Here is a 25,147-nt window from a genome sequence, read left to right as displayed (position 1 = left end):
TCCCCAACCAACCACGAGCAATGATAGAAATTGTAGTTCCGCAATAGAATCCCATCCCCCGGTCTAAAAGATTTCACAGAGTTGAGCAAAATCTTCCTTCCTGTTTGTTTCAAAGCCTTTCTAAAATGCTTTACAAGTCGAAGCAAGCTGGATTATTTCTATGGCAATATAGCCAAAATTGACTTCCAGAATAAAAGACAGAATAAATTTAAACAGCAGTGATAATAGATAGTGATGAAGTAGAACAGACTGTGACACCCTGGTTAGTCCTAGGGAACCAATAGTACTGCAAATGTGACACTTGTGGATCACCAGTTGCCTATTTGCTTCTAGATTCCATTTAAAGTATTATATTTGATTTTCACTCTGAAGGGTTAAGACCAACAAGCAACAACAACTAACAAGCTGAATTGAATTTAGATGCACTGCTCCTCTTGTTTGTTTTCATATGCCCTTGATTAAGAAAATAGGTTTTTTTTCCCCCATTCATGTTCAGGCTGCTAACAGCTTTTACAAATTTATTTGATTAGCTTGTATATGACCACTTAATGCTTTAAATATTTAATAGTAAGTGCAGAGTTGGGTTTTTCTAAAAAGATATATAATATATTTAATGTAAATGTGGCCTGGGGCAATATCTATTTGTCTCTCCATCTGAAAGTTTGTAAAAAAATCCCTTCCTTACCCGGGCAGCCTCGTTTGGTTTCTCTGTCCATCACCTGCTTTCATCTCTCCTTCTCTAAGTTGCCCCAATTTCATGAATGAATGTTGACTTGAACCTGGATTGCCCTGCTTTTATACAAACATCAATCACTGCACCATGCTGGCTCTCATTATTTGGCGTGCCATGTGTGTGATATGTAACTTTTTTTCTCCTCTTCTTCCTCCTTTCCCTCCATACATTTGTTTACCAAAAGTAGACTGAAAATGCAATGCACAGAATAGCTAAATCCATCAGAGTAGGATATAGTGTAGGAATAGGGGTGACAAACCTGGGGATGGAGTCAAAAGAGAGATGAGCCTAGAATCCCTATGTAGTCACAACCAGATTAAGTCCAATCTCCCTTGAATTTTGTGGGCCTTTATCTAACTTCAAACGGGTGCTAACTGTTGGTTGAGAATATTCCTGTGCATAGATTGTTTAGCAATAAATCAGTTTAATTGGACCTTCATATGTGGACCTGGTCTTTCATGCTTGACTATATGGAATAAGGAAACAGTAAGGGAAAACGATTCTCTGTTATTTACAGCTTTAATTTCTCCCTTAGGTAATTCAAGTAATAGAGAGGTAACAAAATGGATAGACTTTTTTCTTCATTCCATTCAGCAACAGAAGTAGTTATGGGCAAAGGCGAGTTAATCAGATTCTTAATTTGGCTTTAAAGAATATGAAAAAAATTCACATTTGTTTGTAGAAATTCTCAGTCATCCAGGTCATCTTTGTCCCAAAGGTGCTTTTTCGGGAGGCAACTGGACTTTCTTGTTTTTTCCTTTTGAAGACATTTCACTTCTCATCCAAGAAGCTTCTTCAGCTCTGACTGAATGGTGGGGAATGGAAGAATTTGAATTCCTTGCAGACAGCTGGTCATTTGCCTCCTTTTTGAAGGTCATTGAAACACGAGGAGGTTTATCTGTGTCCAGAGGGTCACCTGAGAAGGAACCATTAGCACTACTCAGGTGACCCTGAGGACACAGATCTAAGTGCTTCAATGTTCCTCAAAAAGGATACAAAGGACCAGCTGTCTGCAAGAAATACAAATCCTTTCATTCCCCACCATCCAGTCAGAGTTGAAGAAACTTCTTGGATAAGAAACGAAATGTCTTCAAAAGAAAAAAACAAGAAAGTCCAGTTGCCTCCTGAAAAAGCACCTTTGGGACAATTTCATATTTGGTTTAACCTTTTCTCTCCTGCTCATGCAGAAGTAGCCTACCCTCAGCCCATCACCGTTCTGCTGGAAACACTTTCTTCAGCCCACTAATTTCTGCTCATTCCTGATAAGCAAGTCATTTTATTTCCATAAAAAATATTGGAATACTTCTATTGGAAAGAAAATATGTGTCTTTTTAAGGCCTCACTTAACTACAATGCTGCACCAAAGCATCTTTTTCAAAAGTCAGCTAACATGCTTGGAACTTGCATCCCACAACTAACTAAGACTAATCCAAGAAGCTAATTGCTGTCTTCACCCTTCCTGATTAACCATGAGTTGATCAGGTTTAACCAGATGGATTTGATTAGATCTGATTTACAATAGCATGCTTCCACCTGATTTACTTTAATTATATCCATTCAACAGAAACTACCAGATCCATCACCAAAAGAGATGCATTATTAGTTTGCAATCTTATTCTTCAACCTTATTGGGAAGCAAGTCCCATGGATTTCAATGAAATAACTCCTCAGTTGAAATATTTTCCTCCTACATTTTATAACTTCATAGATTTATTAGGGAAAGTGTTTCAGAATTCTGCGTAGGAATATGCCTCTTGACTATTTCGCTTATCAATATTCTCATTGGCTGGCAATAATTCTGCTGGGCTTCAGAAAAAAAACTCTCCAAAGAGATGCTTGGGATGAAATCAGGGTCTTTTCTGCATGCAACGCTGGAAGGAAGGAAAGAATTGGTCTGCTTGACTTCTTTATATCTTTTTTGTGTCCACATTTTTGACAATAAGTGAAGCATACTTGCAATTATTGTGAGAAAACCACCAACATGGACAGAAATAAATAAAGATACAAATGTGCAAAGATATTTTACATTGATAATTAAGTTGTCTGAAAAATAGCTTACTGATTCAACTGTGCCAGTTGCCAAAGGGGACAAAATACAATAAACTGCATATGAAATTTTCTCCATATGCATAAATTGCTAGAACCGAAGTCAATCCAATATCAAATAAACTCTTTATCTAACAGATTGACAGTGCATTTGATTATATCTATCAATCTATAGAATTGCTGAGATGGGTGGCATATAAATCTAATAAACAAGCAAAAAATATTTATACTTCATTCCTAATATTATAACAACAGAATTCCTTGTATTTAGGAAGGCAGGATTGTCATTGAGGACCAAAAGGAATGGAATGGGGGAGTTAATAAGAGACTGATATTCATGAGTTTGGAGCGATGCTCAAAAATTGGAAATTAAAAAAAAAAACCTCTGTAAAAACATTAATCTGAAAGTAATTCTCAAACGACATAATGGGATTTATTTCTAAATATGCATGCATAAATTGTGGCTATAAATTAACTTTCTAAAGCAAATGTTCTTATTTGCCAAGGTCTTCTCAAACAAAAGAGAAAGCCGAGCAGGTTTGTATTACCATTCAAAACCATTCAGAAGGCAATAACTTATTTATTGCACCAAATGTCTTGAAATCTCAGCAGAGAATTTTCCTTTGTGAATGGCAAGCTCTTGTGAGGGAATACATGTATTCATGTGTGTGCGCTGCAGATGCTTTGAATTATGCTGATATTGTACATGGTTTTGTGTTATCTCTTATTTTTTTATTGTTCTGGTTGTGCCTTGGAGTCCATACGAAAGAAAAGCAAAACATAAACCTGATTAAATGAATGTGACTAGATTAAAATAATGCACCCAGTGGAATAATGATAAAAGAATAATGAAATGTGTTCCCTAAAGATGGGAAGTGGATATAAGAGCATATTTGCAATTTTGCATTATAAGAATCTAGAAGTTGTTTCCCTTGCATTCTTAAATTATCTATCCCTCTCAATATTATATATTTGTGTGTGTGAAGAAAAAAAAGATATTAGGGATTGTTATCAGTCAAGGAATTTTGGCTGGCGGGGTCCAGAAAGGCCTTCTCTGCAGTGGCTCCCACCCTGAGATGAGGTCAGCTTCCACCTTTCTTACCTTGTTTGTTTGTTTGTTTGTTTGTTTATTGGATTTATATGCCGCCCTTCTCCTAAAGGACTCAGGGCGGTGTACAACATTAAAAAACCCACATATTACAAAAGTTAAAAAGAAAATTAGATAGAGTATCCAAAAACAAACCCAATTAATATTAATAATAACATTTAAAAATTAGATTAAAATTAACACTTAAATCAATCATTTATTTTATTTTGTTCAGGCCAGGCCGGCTTGCTGGAAAAGCCAACATTTTAGGGCGGGTTGGAAGGACCGGAGGTCGGGGATCATACGAAGCTCTGGGGGCAGCTCATTCCAGAGGGAAGGCGCTCCCACAGAGAAGGCTCTCCCACTGGGGGTCGCTAGCCAACACTGTCTGGCTGACAGCACCCTGAGGAGGACAACTCTGTGGGACCACACTGGATGGTGGGAGGCTACCGGTGGCAGTAGGTGGTCATGCAGGTATCCTGGGCCTAAGCCATGGACTGCTTTAAAGGTCATAATTAGTACCTTGAATCGCACCCGGAAGACAACCGGCAACCAGTGCAGGCCACCTAAAAGGGGCGTAACATGGGAGCACCTAGGTACCTCCATAATAACCCACACAGCCGCATTCTGGACCAGTTGAAGCCTCCGGGTGCTCTTCAAGGGCAGCCCCATGTAGAGAGCGTTACAGTAATTCAGGTGAGAAAGGACGAGGGCATGAGTGACTGTGCACAGAGCATCCCGATCCAGGAAGGGGCGCAACTGACGTACCAGGCGAACCTGGTAAAAGGCCCCCCTGATCACGGCCATCAGGTGTTCTTCTAAAGTAAGCTGCTTATCCAGGAGGACTCCCAGATTGTGAGCCCTCTCTGAGGGGGCTAAAATTTCTCCCCCTATCATCAAAGATGGAACAAGATGCACAAATTGGGATGACGGAAACCACAGCTACTCAGTCTTGGAGGGATTGAGCCTGAGCCCGTTCCTCCCCATCCAGATCTGCACAGCCTCCAGGCATTGGGACATCACGTCGAGGACATCATTGGGGTGGTTTGGGATAGAGATGAAAAGTTGGGTATCATCAGCATATTGATGATACCCTACCCCAAAACCATGGATGGTCTCACCCAGCGGTTTCATATATATGTCGAACAGGAAGGGTGAGAGAACCGACCCCTGGGGCATCCCACAAGTGATGCGCCTCGGGGTCAATCCCTGCCCTCCAGTCAACACAAACTGCAACTGATCCGACAGGTAGGAGGACAACCATCGTAAAATGGTGCCCCCCACTCCCAAACCCCCAAGTCCAGGTAGTGGGGAGACCGGACGATAGTTGGCTAAAGAAGCTGGGTTCAGGGAAGGCTTCTTAAGGAGGGGCCTCACCACCGCCTCCTTCAAGGTGGTGGGAAAGAACCCCTCTCTCAACGAAGCATTGGTAATTGCCTGGAGCCAGCCTCGTGTCACCTCCCGGGAAACCGAGACTAACCAAGAGGGACAGGGGTCCAGCACACAAGTGGCAGCACTGAGTCTCCCCATAATCCTATCCATGCCCTCGGGAGTCACAGGGTCAAACTCATCCCAGATAGTCTCCACAAGATTCATCCCCGTCGACTCGCCAAAATCTACCTAGTCAGAGTCCAAGCCTGTCTGGATCTGAGCAATTTTATCCTGCAGATACTGAACAAATTCTTCAGCCTACCCCGCAAGGGTCTTTCCCAGTTCCTTGGTTAAGTAAGGAGCGGGTCACCCTAAAAAGGGTGGCTAGGCAGTTATCTGCGGACACGATAAGAGCGGGAAAATGTTGCCGTTTTGCCTCTTTTATCGCCACTAAGTAGGATTTAATATGAATTCTTACTAGTGTTCGATCAGATTTGGACCGGCTGGCCCTACAACTACTCTCTAGGTGTCTTTTCTGGCATTTCATCTCCTGGAGCTCCTCAGTAAACCAGGGAGCTACCCAGGATTGACACTGGGTCAGAGGCCGCAAAGGAACAACACGATCCAAGGCCCCAGTGGCCGCCCTATCTCAGGTTTCCACTAGGCTTCGGTCAAGTTGTGAGCAAGGGATTCAGGAAAAGTCCTAAGCTCCATCAGGAACCTTTCAGGGTCCATCAGGCGCCTGGGGCGGAACCATCTAGTCGGTTCTACCTCCCTGCGGTGAGGAGTAGCAGTATGGAAGTCAAGCCTGATGAGGAAATGATCCTACCATGACAAGGTTGGATAGAAATATCCCCTAATATATCCCCATCTTCTGAAAGAGCCTGAGGACCTGGCTCTGCCAGATGACTTGGGACCCCCACGGGGGAGTTGCACTGGCTACCTGTCGGTCTCCGGGTGCGCTTCAGGGTACTGATGACCACCTTTAAAGCACTCCATGGTAGTGGATCTGGGTACTTGAGAGACCGCCTTCTGCCGATTACCTCCCTTCGACCAATTAGATCGCACAGACTGGGCCTCCTCCGAATTCCATCTGCCAGTCAATGCCGACTGGCGACTACACGGAGGAGAGCCTTTTCTGTTGCAGCTCCGACCCTGTGGAACGATCTCCCCGTTGAGATCCGTACCCTCACCACCATCCAGACCTTCCGCGCAGCCCTCAAGATCTGGCTCTCCCAGCAGGCCTGGGGATAGGTTCCCAATTCACCCGCCCGAGTGTTGATTGCTGAATGAAAGTTGTGTTTTACTATTTTTCTTTGTTCACATTTTGTTTTGTTTTTTTGATACTGCACCCCCCTCCCTTGTGATTGTAAGCCGCCCTGAGTCCCCTCAGGGAAAAGGGCGGCCTATAAATCTTAATAAATGACTTAAAAAAAAATGAGTATCACACTGGAGATGGTTGATTAATTAAAAGCTCATCCCACCTCCTGCCCTTGCACATCCAGCTCCCCACCTTCTTTCCTATCTTGCGACCATGGTTTTACTTTGATTACATTGCTGTTTTATTGGGTAACAGATATTTATTTCTGATGGTTTTAATGTTTTTATGCTGTAAGCCACCCAGAGTCACTTCAGATTGAGATGGGAGGCAAATAAATGTAAGAAAAAAATAAGTCTAAGAAACAAAGTTTTAAGAAACAAGATATCAATGGAATGGAATGTTGAGTGATGTGCTTCAATCAGTCTGTCTGTTTATGAAGACTTTGAATAGAAGGATGATAGCAATTCTGGAGGTGACAGAGTGGAGTGGAGTAGTGGAGTGGAGTGGAATAGAATAGAATAGAATAGAATAGAATAGAATAGGTTTTTTAATTCCCAATTTCAAGCCTGTGAAATTTCAATAGCTAAAAACAAAAAACAAAATTTGATGAATGAAAGCCCAATCTTTCAACCAGCACCTTTTCCATAATAAAATAAAAGCCAAGCAATCCGACTTGCCACTACTCCGATTGTGATCTTCTCCAGCTCATATTATCAAGAGGCTTAAATTAAGGTTTATCTTCTATTCTATTAAGTTTAATGAGCAGAATATTCTTCTCTGGCTAAGAGCAATGCATCACCCAATTGAATCTAAACTGGCACATAGGTGTAATCATTTCTCTATTATCCAATTGCTTTGATAGGTCACATGAGAATATTATCTCTCCCCCCCCCCCTCTATCTACAGAAGCTGCGTTAAGTTCTGCTTGCAACTATTGGGCTTCAGGGAGAGAAGATAATTATCAGGGGTGATACAGCTACATGAATTGTTGTGTCTACAACTTAAGTTATTCATTTCATTTACTAATTTAAGGATTTTATTTTACTTTCTGTATTATCCTTTTGACTTTGTGTAATGTATAATTTATGGATGAGGTTTTTTTCTACTAAATCAAGGAGTAGGGCAAGGAGACTGCAATTCCAATAGCTACAAATGTGGACAGACATGTTATTTTTAATTTCGTATAGTTGATAGCAACCCGATCAGCTTCTGAAGGTCTTTGATCCCAGTTTTCAAATGCTGAGCACAGTGTTTGTATCTAAGTGACCCTGCCAAACAGATTCAAACTGACAATCTCCAAATTAGATAGCAAATAATTTCTGAAGATGGAAAGCACTGATATACTATGTCACTGCAGACTGAAAGCTGATATAAAATTGACTTTTCATGCATCAAATACTTTTTTTCTGATTCAAATCCATTATACTTACGATCTATGTACAACACAGGAGATTACTTTTTCCATCAGATGTTACCACTGATATTGGAGAAAGTTTTTTTATGATAACACATCACACGGCATTTGATGTTAGATGTTCCAAAGGACTTGAAAACTTATTACAAGTGGATCTAATAGTCAAATCTCGGCTGACTCCAAGGTTATATTACTCAAAGCAACCATAATATTTATTTTTATTTGGGGTGGGAGGGGGGAATAAATCAAATAACTTGAGAATGAAATTTGGAAAATATGTATGTCCTTAATTTTTGCTTTTATACATTCAAAAAATGTATAATGAAATAACACATTGCCTGGATAGGATTCTAAGCTTGTAACTTTGCTCACTTCCACTTTAAAGGAGCTCAAGTAGAAAGGATGAGAAATACTTGTGCTACCACATTCATGAATTAATAGTCCAGATTGGCATACACCAGTATAATACATATTAAATAATTCAGACCCAAACTACAAATGCAGCTACTTCTCTGAGTTATTTTCTGACAACCAGATTTAGAAAGTTCATTATTTCTGTTTTATCTGACCTGAAATACACAATCCCAATAACCCAGCCAAATTGTATACCAGGTTCTATGATTAAATGGAAGGAATAAAAGGAAAATCAAGATCGTACCGTGCATGCAATAGCACAGTCAAGTAAGCTTCCCAGCTGAAATGCTAAAAATAAAGAGAATAAAAATGAGCTTTGCTATTGTGCCTGGGGATTGTAGGCAACTGATAGAACGATTTATGACCCAAGACAACACAATCCTAATGCAAAGCATTTACACAGAACCTCACAAAGATGATTAATCTTACTTTGCAGTGACATATATTTCTCCTTAGAAGTTTATGGTAACTAAGATGGTATCTGGACGAGGTTGCTGAGGATGAAAATCACTCAGTTACTTATTTTTTCAAAAGACTTCTGGAGAAGAAAGGGGAAAAATATATATTGTTCTTAGAATCAAATTAAATTTCTAAATCTTAAACTCTACCACTTTTTCTATTGGGAATGTTTACTTAATTTTTGTTAACACACTGATTCTAATTAATAGATGATAATGATAACTCATAGCGGGAAAGATTGGAGACCACTCTCCTATCTCAATGCGTGTCTCCTGTTAATTCTCTTCTTTCTCAATTTGAATTTGATTGCTCCTCTGTATGCAGCCATAATCTATTCGCTTCCCATCACCAACCTATTTCTCTCACAAACATATGCAGAAACTGAAAGGAATGCCAGCCAATGCCTATATTTGCCCATTGTTGGTGCTTTACCTTCTATCGTTTAATCTTTTCCTTCTAACATGGCTTTTGAGAGCCTTAGACAGTAAGCTCCTTAACTAGGAGTTCCAAGGCACCTTCATGTAAAGGATGTAAATATTGTGTTTCAGTCATATCGTGAACATATATTTCCCCGGTCTAACAGAGGGTGATTAAAGTCATTATTAAAGGTAATACTTCTTTTGTTAACATTTCAGTTCCACCTAAAGATTATCCCAAGCAACATGTCTGAAGCATAATGTGATAATACACCTTTTTATTTAACATTGGTTTCAACATCTTGAATGATTCTTTGTAAGTTCTGCTTCCTTCAATAGTTTCACTGCTCTCTTTGAACTACAGGATAGCACATCTTTCTCTACAGAGTATGTATTCACAGAAAATTGTATTCTTTGAGTTTTTTAATCATTTCCATTTCACAATTTTCTACAGAATTCCCTTTTGGACAGAGATATTTTCACTTGCATCTTCTAAGGATGAGTCTTTCCCATTCAAATATCTCTCAACTCTTATCTCCTTTTCCTGAAGATCAGTTTAAAAGTGTGTTGCCTCCTTTTAATATTAAGTACCAACAGTCAGTTTCACCCTGATACTGATGGAAATTGTCCTTTGTGTACAGAGATGGCTTGTAAAGATACCTCAATACCTAACAAATTTACCTCTCCTCTCTTTATTCCATAACAAGATCTCTGTGGATAAACTGTCACAAAATTTGCATGGAAGCAAGAAAGAGGTGGATTCATCAGGTTCTGACTGGTTCTGGAGAAGAAATTTTGAGTAGTTCAGAGAACCAGTAAATACTACCTCTGAATGTCCCTGCCCCCATCTATTCTCTGCCTCCCGAGTTCCAGCTGATCAGGAGGAAATGGGGATTTTGCAGTATCCTTCCCCTGGAGTGAGATGGGAATGAAGATTTTACTGTATCCTTTCCCTGTCACACCCATCAAGTCATGCCCACTAAGCCATGCCCACAGAACCAGTGGTAAAAAATTTGAATCCCACCACTGAAGCAAGAGCTAATGAAGCCTTAAGAGTTAACATGTATAACACTGTACTAGAAGTTCTGCAAACTATAATTTACAGTACTAGCCTAAATTATGCAATTATATACATTTTGCTCTAATCTCTGGCATTACTTCAAGATGGCCATCTTCACTTGTTGTCTAAAATACGGTTTGAGTTTGAGTTTGAGTTTAATAAAATTTGTATGCCACCCACTCCCATTGGGACTCTGGGCGGCTCAAGATAGTCCTCAACTTAACAACAGTTTAATTAGTGACCATTCAAAGTTACAATTGCACTTAAAAAAGACTTATGGCTGTTTTTAAGAATTACAATTGTTGTGGCATCTCCATGGTCATATGATCCAAGTTTGGATGCTTGGCAACTGCCTCATATTTATGACAGCTGCAGAGGCCCAGGGTCATTTTGCAACTTTCTGACAAGCTGTGTCAATGGGGAAACCAGATTCACTTAATAACCATGTTACTAAGTTAACAACTGCAGTGATTCAGCTGTGGCAACAAAGGTCATTAAATAGGGCAAAATGCACTTTAAAATTTAGCAACAGAAATTTTGGGCTCAATTATAGTCATACATCATGGACTACCTGTAATACAACCCAGTCAGGTTAACGTCTGGATATTCAGTGCAATGGTGGGATTCAATTTTTTTTACTACAGGTTATGTGGCTTGGTTCGGCTTGGTGAGCATAGCTTGGTGAGCATGGTAGGGGAAGGATACTGCAAAATTCCCATTTCCTCCCCACTCCTAGGGAAGGATACTGCAAAATCCCCATTCCCTCCCCACTCCTGGGGGAAGGATACTGCAAAATCCCCATTCCCTCCCCACTCTGGGGAAAGGATACTGCAAAATCCCCATTCCCTCCCCACTCTTGGGGGAAGGATACTGCAAAATCCCCATTCCCTCCCCACCCCACTAACCTGCTTTCCAGCTCCATTCTCCTGTGCAGGGCAACAAAAGAAGATGGGAGGCAGCTGAGACCCCGAGGCTGGGAGACAGCGAATAGATTGGGGGCGGGGCCAGTCAAAGCTGGTATTTGCTGGTTCTCCAAACTACTCAAAATTTCTGCTACCAGTTCACCAGAACCGATCAGAACTGGCTGAATACGACCTCTGATTCAGTGGGAATGATACAAACTTTTGCCAGATAGATAAGATTCTTTGCACACATGTCAGGGCTGATGTTCTAGGATTAGAGCACTGCTAAGAAATTGTTGAACAAGTGCTCCAAAAGTTGGATATACAACATACTAGGAATGTGTAACAGGACACCAAACATCTCTGTGTTACCTGGTCTACATTATTTATTACTAGTTTTCCCAAGGCAAAAGGAAAGAAAAAAAGGGTTTGTAAAATGCAAACACCACATAAATCAAGTTGTGTGTTCTCAGAGAATAAATTCACCCTTTTTCTCACCTGGGCTTCTAACATGAATCATTTGGTAGTATTAGCCCAGCTAGTAGAATGAGAAAAGAATGGTGCTTTGACTGTGTGTCAGACAGCTGATTTAATTGGTATTTTATGGCATTTTCAGTATTTTATGACTTTTGGAAGAAAATAGACTCTAATCAATAAAATGTCACAGAATACCAAAGCTACAGATCTCTGTCACAATCTAAGCATGATCATCCCAGCTTTTTCTAGATAACCATAGGCACAGATCAGCAAAATATCATTTCTCTCTTTTAAAAAGGAATTTGATTTTTGCATTCGTCTCCCTTAGGATTCCATTTCCCAGGACACAAAACTTGAGTAGACAACTTGAGTATACAACTGCTATAACATCTGCTCGCTATGCATGAGCTAGTGAATTAGACATAACACCAACTGTACATTTTTGGCCCATCTCAAATTCTACAGTTGGGATTTCTGAAAAGAATTAAAGGAGGTCAAGGAAGAAGCACGCAATACCTAGCACACTCAGAAAAATGTCTTGTTCGAAGATGTCTAAAACCTTTGTTCTAAGGAAGCTGTTTTATGATATTTTGAGGCCTGGTTCCAATGTATTTGTCTTTTAGGCTTTGAAAGATATTTTAATTGTATAGATATATTTTGTTTTATTGTTTTCCACATATCTTGCTGGGCAATGATTAAAATAAAAGAAGGGCTGACTAAAGAGTGACTGACTAATTAGCGATGAGGTTTTTTTTTTGTAAATATAATTTTATTTATAGTTTTTTCTTTGACATATAAGTGGTCAGTGAACAGTGTATTGTCTGGGTCAATTTACTTTATACACCAAACTAATAACAATAGTAATATTACTGCTGACTAAAGAGTGAGTGACTAATTATCAATGAGGGTTTTTAAAAAGAAAATACTAAATAAAAGTGGTGGTAGTAATAATATATGACAATATTTACTGCAGAAAGAAAAACATACCATTAAGAAAACAAAAATTAATTATATTATTGCACATACGTGGTTTTGCACATATATACATGCATGCATGCGTGCACACACACACACACACACACACACACACACAAACAGACAAATATTGGAGTGCCAATCCTGTAATTCTGTTGAAGATTGCAGTCAGAATGCAGTTTTTAAATGAATTTTCTGGGGAGTTTCAGGCATGTGAATATTGGTACTGGACTGTATGTCTTCCAGCAATAACTTGTATGTACCCACAAAGTTTCTTCCCAGAAAGGATAAATCAAAACTTTGCTCAAGCTATTTATTTCACCCATAAAAGCTTCTGATAGTCCATCTCAAAATGGGGTCAAATTCTGCTCACTTTTGCTATGTAAAGACTGATATTCTCTTCAAGCAAATGGAAGTAGCAGATCTCTAAAGTAAACAAGACAATCTTAATGAATATTTCTAGATGATTGTATGGATCCTACCCCTGAATCAGAGGTGATATTCTGCTGGTTCGGACCGGTTCACAAGAACTGTGTTGGCAGCAACTGCCAAAAAAGCCAACACAGTTCTAGGCTGCATAAACAGAGGGATAGAATCAAGACCACGTGAAGTGTTAATACCACTTTATAATGCCTTGGTAAGGCCACACTTGGAATACTGCATTCAGTTTTAGTCGCCACGATGTAGAAAAGATCTGGAGACTCTAGAAAGCGTGCAGAGAAGAGCAACAAAGATGATTAGGGGACTGGAGGCTAAAACATATGAGGAACGGTTGCAGGAACTGGGTATGTCTAGTTTAATAGAAAGAAGGACTAGGGGAGACATGATAGGAGTGTTCCAATATCTCAGGGGTTGCCACAAAGAAGAGGGAGTCAAACTATTTTCCAAGGTACCTGAGGATAGAACAAGAAGCAATGGGTGAAAACTAATCAAGGAGAGAAGCAACTTAGAACTGAGGAGAAATTTCCTGACAGTTAGATCAATTAATCAGTGGAACAGCTTGCCTCCAGAAGTTGTGAATGCCCCAACACTGGAAGTCTTTAAGAAGATGTTGGATAGCCATCTGTCTGAAATGGTATAGGATTTCCTGCTTAGGCAGGGGGTTGGACTAGAAGACCTCCAAGGTCCCTTCCAACTCTGGTATTGTATTGTATTGTATTGTATTGTATTGTATTGTATTGTATTGTATTGTATTGTATTGTATTGTATTGTATTGTATTGTATTGAACTGGTAGTGGAAATTGCGGGTGGCCCCACCCACCTTTCCTGGCTCTGTGGCATCCCATTTAGGCACTTTTTTTAGCCAAAGTGCATGCGCAGACGGCTGAGTGCATGTGAGGACGCGAGCGCTCACATTTGCGAACTGGTAGGGAAGGTAAGTGAATGCCATCCCTGCCTTGAATGTAATGGAAACACTGGCAGAGATAAGTAGACACCATCATTTCACAGGAGACATTTGCATGTTGAATATATGGAACACTTACACCAAGGCAAAATATTCTCTGTAGTAAAGATATGTAGAGGTCAGGATATGAAACATCTGAATGAATCCCTCTTCCTGATGCAGAATTTTAAAGTCCTGAACTGAAAAAAAGATACAGAACAAGAATCCGGTAGCTCTGGAACAATGTGTCTCATTGCCTGAGTAGACAACTTCTTGGATAGTAAAAATACTATTAATAGTATTAATACTATTAATTATGGCAATCAGGCATGATCATTCATTCATTCACTCACTCACTCACTCACCCACTCACTCATTAAATGTATTTGCCATGTCACTCAGACTTTAATCAGCATATATACAATATATTCATATATAAAATACAACATTCAATATTATGAATGAACAAGATCTTATTGCACGGGAATAATTTTTCAATAACCAGAGCAATCACAAGGGACAGTGAGTATCCCTCTAAAAATAATCTTTAATAACTTCTGAATTTGCCTGAGGATTTCACATCTACAGTACTCCAATCTCCATCTCCTCCAAGACAGCAAAAATTGGATTTAATATATACAGCACAGGATGTCAACTTCCAACTGATTCTGTTTTGTTAGATTCTGGCATTTAACAGAATTAGAATTGCTCTGCAAATCCTAGCTTAGAGGTAGGTCAGTCAGAAAAAGTGAAGGGAAGGTGAATGAGAAAAGAATACCTCTTTGAATATTTGAATTTTACATTTCCTTCCCTGACTCTCCAACAATAACCCCCTCTACTTTTTAAAACTATCGAGAAGGGGGGGGGAGGTTCTTAGTTTATTTGGCTGTGAAAAATAAGGAGCAGGGAAACTTAGACAAACGAGAAATACAGTTTAATACTATGAGATCTCTATAATTTCTCATAGAAACTGGTCTTTGTTTTTTTAACAATCTGATCGTTACCATATATGTGTCCAACCTTCAAGAGCAAAAATACAGTTGAGGGAAAAAAATGCCTAATTCACACCCCAAAATCCCAATTCTTTGACGTCTCTAGGAAGTGTTTGGGAAAGACCCATATAAATCCAGAAGCTGCTTTCTAACAATAGAAACTAGGTAAGTTTGACTCAAGAAAAGGTATCACTTTATGAGAAAGGTAGAATATTTTATCTTTCATTTCTTTTTTATATTTATTTAGTCAATTTCCTTGTAGTTGGTAGAGTTTGGGGGTGTCAGTTTTTCAGTGAAATCTAGAAATAATATTTTTCAGAAAAGTTCCTGTAATGCATCTATTACAAATGAGTCTTTAAAGCTTGCATATTTTTTAAAAAAATGAAAAGCCAACTTATATTATTGGTAGATATGTGTTGACTTCACTGTTTTATCTGAAATCACGGCCTTGCCTTGTTTATTAGCAGACTGAAACCAAAGAACAAATGTTTAAGCTTTCCACTAACTGCAACTCTGCAGTTGAAATGCTGCACAAAGGAACAGCTCATTGACATAGCCAATTATCAGAAAAGAAAAAGATATTTCATTTGTTGTTCAGAAATTTCATTCTAAGTCTGTCAAACAGTTGCCAGACATTTGTTGTTCTAGGTCTGTCAAACAGTCACATTGGATATGTTCAAATTGTGGATTTCTACTTAAAGCTCTTCTCCAATTTTATATTTCTAGGGACTTCCCCGAATCATAAACCATACATGGAGCATGATCAATAGCTAAAGAACTATGTGATATGTAAAGTAACAGGTGTTGAATTCTGACGATGAAGTTCTAAAAGAAGTCCTAGTTTAAACTTAAAATTTTCAGTCTATCCAATCTCATAGATTTGTCATTCAGACAAAAGAGATGCATTTTTGAATGTATCTGAATTTCTTAAAAGAAGGAAAAGAGAAACATGTAATGAAGAAACATGAACTCACTAATACAGAACAGAGCAAAATACTTTAATTTTGGGTAAGTTAAAGTGTATTTGGAAATAGGGGATTCTGAAGTTAATCTTAAAATTGTCTGCTATTATAAATCAAATTAAAAGTGGTTATACAAGAGGAACACATTTTACTGGACGAGACTGAAACTGAGGTTGATTTGAAGTGACTCTTTACCATATTTTTATTTTTTTTCTTTCTTTTCTATTTTACTTTCTATTTCATTTTCCCCTATTTATCCCCTCTTTTTCATTTTTTATGCTTTTAAAAATTTGCATTATTCTTTTATCTTTGTAACTGCAGAATTCCAACTGCCCAGCTAAGAATTGAGACAGGCATGCCTCAAATTCAGGTAAGAGCCTGGAAGATGATGATCATTCATTGGCTTAAAATGCATTTCTTTCCAGAGGGACTGTCCCCACTAGTGTTGACTGACAACTTCCCCTCCCACTGGAAATAGGCAATTGATCACAAGCTGGGCTCTTATGGGCTCTCACCAGTATTCTTAATGTCTCTTTGATCAAGCAAAGCAAGTAGTAATCAATAGAATGAAGGACATGGAGTTCCAAGAACTAAATAGGTTGCCTCTCCACAGTAGGGACAGAATCAAACAGGTTGTGTGGGAATCGGCAAGATATCTAAATGACCTGATCTTTCCAAAACAAAGAATAGCTTTCTTCAGAGCCAGATTTAACATTCTTCCTTCAACACTCCTCCAGGGCAGGTATAAGAGAACACCAATAGCAGAACAGGTTTGTATATGTGGTAAAGGAGAAGTTGAAGATATCTCACATGTTCTATTACACCGTGAGCTATACAGAGTTTGTAAGTCTGCATATATTCTCCCCTTATTAGAGAGATTGCGAGGGAGGGCAGACAATTTTTATGTAGGCTTTCTCCTCCAGAACACAAACCCAGCTACCACATACACAGTGGCAAAATTCTATGTTGCTGCAATGTCCACAAGAAAAAAATTGGGTACAGAAGTATAGTTGTCATCTTGTACCAATTATTTGGACATATCTCTAACAATTTCTGAACCATTGCATTTATTCCCATACTTATCGGCTTTTCACCCAGGTAAACCAGGGAGTGACCCGAACAATTTGAGAACATGAATGTTATTATCCACTTTTAACGTGGATAACACTTTTTTATTATTTACTTATTATTATTTATTATTATTTTATTTAAAAAGTACTTTTTAATTATATTTTAATATCAGTACTTTTTAATATATTGTAAAAAGTAATGTGTATTGCTGGTCTTTGATGGTAATAAAGATTTATAGTTATAGAAATCTGATTAGCAGATGCAACAATCCCCAATTTCGTCTGTAGGAACTGGATTGTCTACATTTATGTAACTTCTAACTAAGGATTTACCCCATCATTTACTGAAGCAGATCTTGTTATTGTGTATGTATGTGTGTGTATATGTGTGTAGAAGGAAGGAGGGAGGGAGACAGAGAAAACACTGAATTTCAGGAAGCAATCTAATGTGGTTCTAAGGAGTCTCCTAAATTTATTTTTGTTGCGTGAGGGAAACATGTCATTGTGAAGTGGAAGAAAACAGTACACGCTGCCTACATATCAAAGCTCTGTACTCTTTACTTAACATAGGAGAACAACATGACAGCTTTCTTTTCTATATGAAAGAGTTCAATCTAAGGAGTGCCATATTTCTAGTAGGCTTTAAATTGTGCTGACTGAGACAATTTAAAGGAAACATCTGGTCTAGGATGAAAAGTTGATTTCAGTGTTTTTTTCCCCCCAAGCCAAGAATTTTTAAGATCTCAAATACATCAGTATGGATGCTCATCCTGTTCATAAATGAGGACAGTGGAACTTATTCCCAAATACTAACGCTGATATCCTGTCAGCAATGTATTTATTAAAATGCAAATGCATTTCTTATATACAGTGGGTGATTCTGAACTAAGGTCAGGACACCCTATCACAAAGATATAACAGAAAATACAAGATTGCTTCTTAGCAAAGCCTGACTTGTCTTCTTCATTTTTAAGGAGATAGTTCATATCTCTTTTTTATGTTATTTTATCATGAACTAACATTTTAGTCTGTCTCTCATATTAGTTTGAAGGCTGCACAATTCTTCTCCTGATACCTGATGTTCCTTCTTCCATTTCTTTTTTTACAAACAGAAGGAAATCATTATGTTGGATTACAGATTAAAAAAAATAATTTTTGTAGAAAGACTATTTTGGATTGGATTGATACTGCTCATGTTTTAGTCCCTTTCACATCATTGGGATAAACTTGCTAACATGGTTAGATTTTATTTTTTTACAATATCCCACTGATTCACAAAAAGTGATGCTTTATTTGCTCTTCAAACCAAAGGATCAAAGTCAAAAGGGATGGAAATTTGTTACAAATACCCTTTCTTGAGGTAACATCTGAAAAAAGTATAGCTTAGGGCCATGATGGTGAACCTATGGCACATATGCCACAGGTGGCACATGGAGCCATATCTGCCGGCACATGAGCCACCATCTCCACCATGCATGTGCATGCTGGCCAGTTGATTTTCAGCTTCCAAGGCTTCAGAAAAGCCTCCAGATCCTGGAGAGGGCAAAAAACAGGCCCAAAAGGTCAACCGGAAGTTTGTTTCCAAACTTCCAGTTGGCCCGTTGGACCCATTTTTCACCTCCCCAGGTTTCAGGAAAGCTTCTGGAGCCTGGGGAGGGTGAAAACTCCCCCCCATGTGGGGGGGTTAGGCATGCATGTGTGGGGGCACACGCACGCATGCACAGGTGGGTGGGGTTCATTGCATTGTGGCTGTGCGTGTGCACTATTTTGCCACGCATTTACAAAAAGGTTTGCCATCACTGGCTTAGGGTATATCTCTCAGAGTTGCTGAGCATATAATGGGCAGCATATAAATGGGCAGCATATAAATGGGCAGCATATAAAACAACCAACCAAATAAATATTTTAGGGAATATGCACATGGACCATCTTCCAATGATGGGAAGAGGAAGTAGCAAGCAAATTTAGAAAGGCTTGGTCATTAGAGTATGGGATGATTAAGGACTTGAGGGTGGTGGAACAAAGTTTGTTTGGTATAGTGGTGAAACTTCTACCGTAGAAAACAGGAGACCATGAGTTCTAGTCATGCTTTAGGCATAAAAGCCACCTGGGTGACATTGAACCAATCACTCTTTCTTAGCCCAATTGACCTCATAAAAATGGTTGTGGGAAAAATAAGAGGAGGAAGGAGTACTACATATGCTCACTACCTGGAGCTAAAGTAATAAAGACGGGATAAAAAATATAAATAAAAGTAAATAAATAAAAACCCTTGTTGTCCATATATTCTTGTTACCAGAAGGCAGGCCTAGCAGAGAAAGGTATTCCCAATTCCTCCATTGCATACAGACAGAAACTTTCAGTGGTTTTAAAAGAAAGGCAGAATTAGAAGAGAGGTGGAGGTTGGGCACCAAGACTTTTCTTTTCATCTTTCCAGCAGCCTCAGAATTAATTTATTGGAATCCTGAGGGAAAGGGGCATCTATGTAAATAGGAGGCCGGGAGTTGTTGCTTTAAGAAAAATGGGTATTTCTGTAGACACAAGTAAATAGGTTTTAACTAGATTCTGTGCTAGCTTTTGTTGAATTTTGGTTGTTCTTTGCTATAACCTCAAAATGGAACAGGAAGAAGAAGAGGAGGAGGAGGGATTCTTTATTTCTTTATTGGGGTCATGGGATGGGAAATCCTAACTGTAATGTTCCAGTGCCATTTTAGATGTGTTGTTTGGTGCATGAGATTGTCTATTGGCTTTATCACTACTGAAGGAGAGGGGTGATGAGCTGGGTGAACCCTTCTAGCCAATGCCTTAATGCTCTATGACTAGGAGATGATAATACAGGAATTGTTTCCTTTTACTTTATAATGGACAGAATGGCAGTACAGGGTGTGACAGTCCTCTCTCTCTCTCTCTCTCTCTCTCTCATATATATATATATCACCTGAATGATCATTATAGCTGCAAGAACTATTAAAGTATGATCATAAATCAGGAGGCAGGGCCAGGATTTGAGTATCGAGAGACTTTGGGGAAAGAAGATCTGAGACCTCCAACCTTCCAACTTCTAGACTCATCCAATTTCTGCATCAACTCCTCCCTCTCCCTCCCTCTCCCTCTCCCCCCTCTCTCCATCCACCCATTCCCAAATTTGATAAATAATTTCTGCTATTCTTTATCCACACATGCATTGTTTCTATCTTTTATTTTCTATGTTACTGTTGGACTAGGGAATATCAAATTCATGACCAGCCACAGCTATGGAAATTCCGTGGGTAACTTTGGACCAATCTTATTTTCATAGCCGAACCAACTTCCCAACCTTGCTGTGTAGGAATAAAATGAAGGACAATCACTGTTGTGAGCTGTCCTGATCACCTGGAGAAAAGGCAGGATGTCAACCTAACAATTAAAAACTAAGAGTTATCTATTGCTGTATCATAGACATTTCAAAATGTCTCTCATCTCTGTTGTTAAAATGGAGAGTATACCTAAATTTAAAAACAGGATGAGTTTTGCAAATAGAAATCTGCTTATAACAATGGGATTGCTTCTCACTCTTTCCTCTAACTATCTGAGAAGATCAGGGGATCTTTGTTTGGCAAAAAACTTTCCATCAGCAAACACAATCCACCATTTGAAACTTCAAAGGCATTCATCTATCAGCACAAGGAGTAACAGCCTTGCATTTTAGATTGCCATTTGGTTTGCTTGATGGCAACATCAGGTATTTACAAACATGCATTCCATTTTTCACAATCAATTAACCCATAATGCTAAACATCATTAAATATTCTAGATAAAGGTGTCTTCCTCCAGATGGGAAACTGCTTGTATTAGATGCTGGGATATGCTCTATGTGAAGTTGAAAATATATTGGGTATTAACACATGCAGAATCACTCTGAGGTCACAAGGTAGGATACAAGTAGATAAGAGGCGTTCAATACTCACACTGAGTAGGAGGCACTTGTTTTCTTTGATGGCTCCTATGCATCCCACAAAGCCAATGATCATCACAAAAGTCCCTGTAATGATCAGCAGGTTGGCAGCTGACAGAGAAGGGAAGGAAGAAGAGAGGGTAGCGAAGTTTCCTTGAGTAACGGCTAGCCATATGCCAACTCCAAGGATCCCACAGCCTCCCAGCTAGAGAAAAAAATACAAAGAAAAACAAAGGTTTAGGTTTAGGTTTAGGTTTCATTTTATTTATATGCCGCCCTATTCCCGGTGGGACTCAGGGTGGCGCACAAACCCAAAGAGGGAAAGGGAAACACAAAAACTATAAATACAAGGCATTTAAAAACAAACAACAGCCACCCGATTCGAGAGGGGAAGGGAACTCATCAACCCCAGGCCTGCCGACACAGCCAGGTTTTAACGGCTTTTCGGAAGGCCTGGAGAGAGGTGAGGGTCCGAATCTCTGCGGGGAGTTCGTTCCAAAGGGCCGGAGCTGCCACAGAGAAGGCCCTCCCCCGGGTAGTAGCCAGATGACATTGGCTGGTAGACAGAACCTGGAGGAGGCCTGCCCTGTGTGATCTAATGGGTCTTTGGGAGGTAATTGGCAGCAGGTGGTCTCTCAAGTACCCAGGTCCAATATCATGAAGGGCTTTATAAGTGACGACTAGCACCTTGAAGCGTATCCAGAGACCAATCGGTAACCAGTGCAGCTCACAGAAGATAGGTGTAACGTGGGTGTACCGAGGTGCACCCACGATCGCTCGCGCAGCTGCATTCTGGATGAGCTGAAGTCTCGGAATGCTCTTCAAGGGCTGCTCCATGTAGAGCGCATTGCAGTAGTCCAGTCTTGAGGTCACGAGGGCATGAGTGACTGTTGCAAGTGCCTCCCAGTTCAGGTAGGGACGCAATTGGTGCACCAGGCGAACCTGGGCAAATGCGCCCCTGGTCACAGCTGACAAATGATGTTCTAAGGTCAGCTGTGGGTCCAGGAGGACTCCCAAATTGCAAACCCTGTCTGAGGGGCGTAAAATTTCACCCCCCAGCCTGAGTGATGGAATACTAACCAAATTTTTGGGAGGGAAACACAAAGAAAAACAAGCTCAATCACACTGCCAAGACACGTGTTCTCATGATCAGCATCACAATTGCTTTTCATTAGCATCAGCAGCCATAGAAAAAGCATTATCTAGAAGAATGGTTATTTTTGAACATAAACATACTTCTTTCCATTGAAATTACATTGGGTCCCTAAGTCGGGAGAAATGCCTATAGAACTGCTGATGCACGTTCACCTTGGGACACAGATCACATAGACAATCATGGAACTTTCTGGTTCACTAAGCCCTTTCATAAAACAGCAAGGAGCAGGAAACGTAGTTAAGCTCTGATCTCTCCTCCTCTGGGAATAAATTAAAGTAATTTAAATCAGCATCACAAAGTGAGCTGCCACATAGTTAGGATTAGAAATAAAGCTCAAGGACCTCAGCCAAGTAGCTTTGCTCAAACTGTCATGTTTTTGCTCAAAGGAAATGCACCCATTACAAAACAAACAAACAAACAAACAAACCCTAATAAGTCCATGTGTAGCTGAAGACTAAAACAAACAAACAAAACATGGAATAATTTAGGCAACTCGGAGATTTGAAAAGCAGAGTCGGTCTCAGCTGTAAAGCTCATTGCTGCAGGCAAAGAACTGCCCGAGGCTTTCTCAGCTGTCCTGCTTACAGCTGTAATATATATTAGGGCGATTTTTCGAAAGTGTTCAGGGATCAGAGCTTTCCCATTTCATTTCCAAGGGGAGGTGTGCTTCCAGAAAGCATCAGTAGGCATGTGTCTCCTTGCTTCTGCTGCCTTTAGCCATTTCACTGTGTAAGTGAGTTATAGCTTTGCTCTGCAAACATGTGGCTTTAAAATAGAAAGATTCCTTCTGTGTGCCAAGAACTGCTGGACTCTGGAGTAGGGAGGAATTCGGGAGCCAAGAAAAATTGGGGCAGATATGCCAAAACAGGCATGTGCTGATAGTCAACCCTGCCACCATTACACACTCATGAGTAGAAGGAAGGAGATCATTAGGCCCTTCACTTCATCTTTGCCAGTATGAACAACAAGGAGCTGGTTGGAGGTATATATTACAATTCCAAAAAGCTGGCATCTGCTAAATAACAAGTAGGCTTTGGTTCTAAGCCCAGAAAACATTCAAATGATTAACAACAGTGGGGGGGGAAAAACCCTAATTATTGAAAATTTTGAGGAAAATGAGCAACTGAAGATAGCTCCAGGAATGAGCAGAACCAATGTTTGTGGACTTTTTACTTTTTATTTTTTTTACATCAACAATTTTATTAGTTTCTAGTGTAGCATACAAAGAAAATACAAAAGTAAATAATAGGACTTTTTAAAGGAGTCAGTTGATTAGCGCCTTGTTTCTCTTTGGATAAAAGAGAGAGACATGAGATTACCTAAACTGTTGGCAACTGGAATAGTCATCCATTTTCCTCACAAATAGACACAAGGCAATGATTACTGATGACAGAGGGGAAATTTACCACAATTCCTTTAGCTGTAAATGGAGCCTTTCAAAGGACAGTAAATTTGGACACTCCTCTTGCTAACTACATTTAGAAATTGTTTATTAACGGCTTGAAAGAAGCTAGATACCTTCGAAAGGAACAAGGCATCAAGTGAGTGCCTTCAAACCTTAATATATGAAAACAAAAACATATTTTTATTACTTTTAGGAAATTAAAATAAAGAGCAAAAGGGCAAGCTTTTGGCTACACATTTTTTTTTAAATGAAGGACTCCCAAAATATTGAGGTACTGAATTTTGAATAGTAAGACTTAAAATATTTTTAAAGAATAAATGTTTGTGGGAAATAAATTATGCCATTTAGAGATATCTTTGAGGAACTCCACCAAGGATGTCAAGACTTTGAATCGATTATGGCAGATATGTTGGATCTTTTTGAGAACAGTCTGTCTTCAGAACAAAATGTTATTGAACAAAATGTACAACAAATTCTACTTGAGTGAATGAAACCTTGGCTAAGAACCTGACATCAGATATAAAGAAAACAACTGTATGAAGTTTTAAAAATTAAGAAGGAAATAAAAAAAGATAATCCCAGAGACTAATGGGAATCATTTTTCTTTATTGGATTTACAAAACAGACTACTTAAAAGAAAATAAGAAATTTGTAACAAGGATCAATAAATACTGGTTCACCAAGGAAGACTGTTCTGTGTTTCAAAATAAGGAAGACAAAATTAATTTGTTTGACCAATGGTTAAAATGGAACACATCATTCTGCATGGTTCTTTTTGGATTTATTAATATTCTGACTGGAAATATGTGGCCTTGGTTAAATGTTTTGTTTTATATCTATTTTCTGTATCCTAATTGTTTAATATCTGAATATGTAGCATCTAACTCTGTAATTTTTTTTTAGGGAATAGTTTTTCTGTAGGGTTAAATTGTAGTCTTTTTTTATATTAGGATGCTGGGATTACTTAGATAGTTTAGAACTGAGATATTGAAATGTTTATTCAAATGGAATATGTTGTTATTTGTGGTGGTTCTCTTGGGGATAGTTCAGTGGTGGGTTCCTACTGGTTTGGCCTTAGCCAACCTGGTAGTGGTTTGGCAACCTGGGGCACTGTAACTGGCAGCAACCCAGGCCTGCCACACTGCTGAACTAGTTCTCCTGGAGGTGCCACAGGCTCCGCCATAGGCACCACCATCTTGTTTTTTGCTTCTGCGCATGTGCAGAGCAATGTTTATTGCTCTGTGCATGGCATGCAGCTTGCATCAAGCGTGCGGCACATCCACAAGTGAACCGGCAGTAGAGACTGCCAGAACCCACCCCTGGGATGGTTGGCATTTAGCCTGAGTGTACTGCAATTTGCCCTTCCTTTTTAAGGAGAAATGGTCTCTTTTTGTTATGTTAAACTTTTAGGTATAATTTATTTATACTAGAATTTGGGGACCTTTTTATTCTTTTTAAATTGGGTTTTGCCAACAGCTGAAAGTTGAGGTGTGGAAAGTTGAGTTTTATGTTCATTAATTTTAATACAATAGAACTCTGTTTGGGGTTTTTGCTGACAATTATATAAGG

At 39.2% G+C, this 25,147-nt stretch overlaps 1 protein-coding gene across 3 annotated transcripts in view; it reads right to left on the bottom strand.

Annotated features, from left to right (window-relative positions):
* TSPAN4 (tetraspanin 4) overlaps positions 1-25,147 on the bottom strand; it is a 741,621-nt gene that overhangs the window by 73,419 nt on the left and 643,055 nt on the right. For all 3 annotated transcript variants that reach the window (XM_087716373.1, XM_087716366.1, XM_014058554.2), the window contains one exon: positions 21,031-21,222. In XM_087716373.1, coding sequence (XP_087572499.1) covers positions 21,031-21,222 — 192 coding nt within the window. The remainder of the gene's footprint in view (positions 1-21,030; positions 21,223-25,147) is intronic.

Source organism: Thamnophis sirtalis, unplaced genomic scaffold (genome assembly GCF_051295495.1).
Source record: "Thamnophis sirtalis isolate CommonGarterSnake01/CBP01778 unplaced genomic scaffold, rThaSir2_p1.2 scaffold_1, whole genome shotgun sequence".
NCBI lineage: Eukaryota > Metazoa > Chordata > Lepidosauria > Squamata > Natricidae > Thamnophis > Thamnophis sirtalis.
Note: the sequence above shows the minus strand (reverse complement) of the source record. Positions and strands in the feature narration are given on the sequence as shown.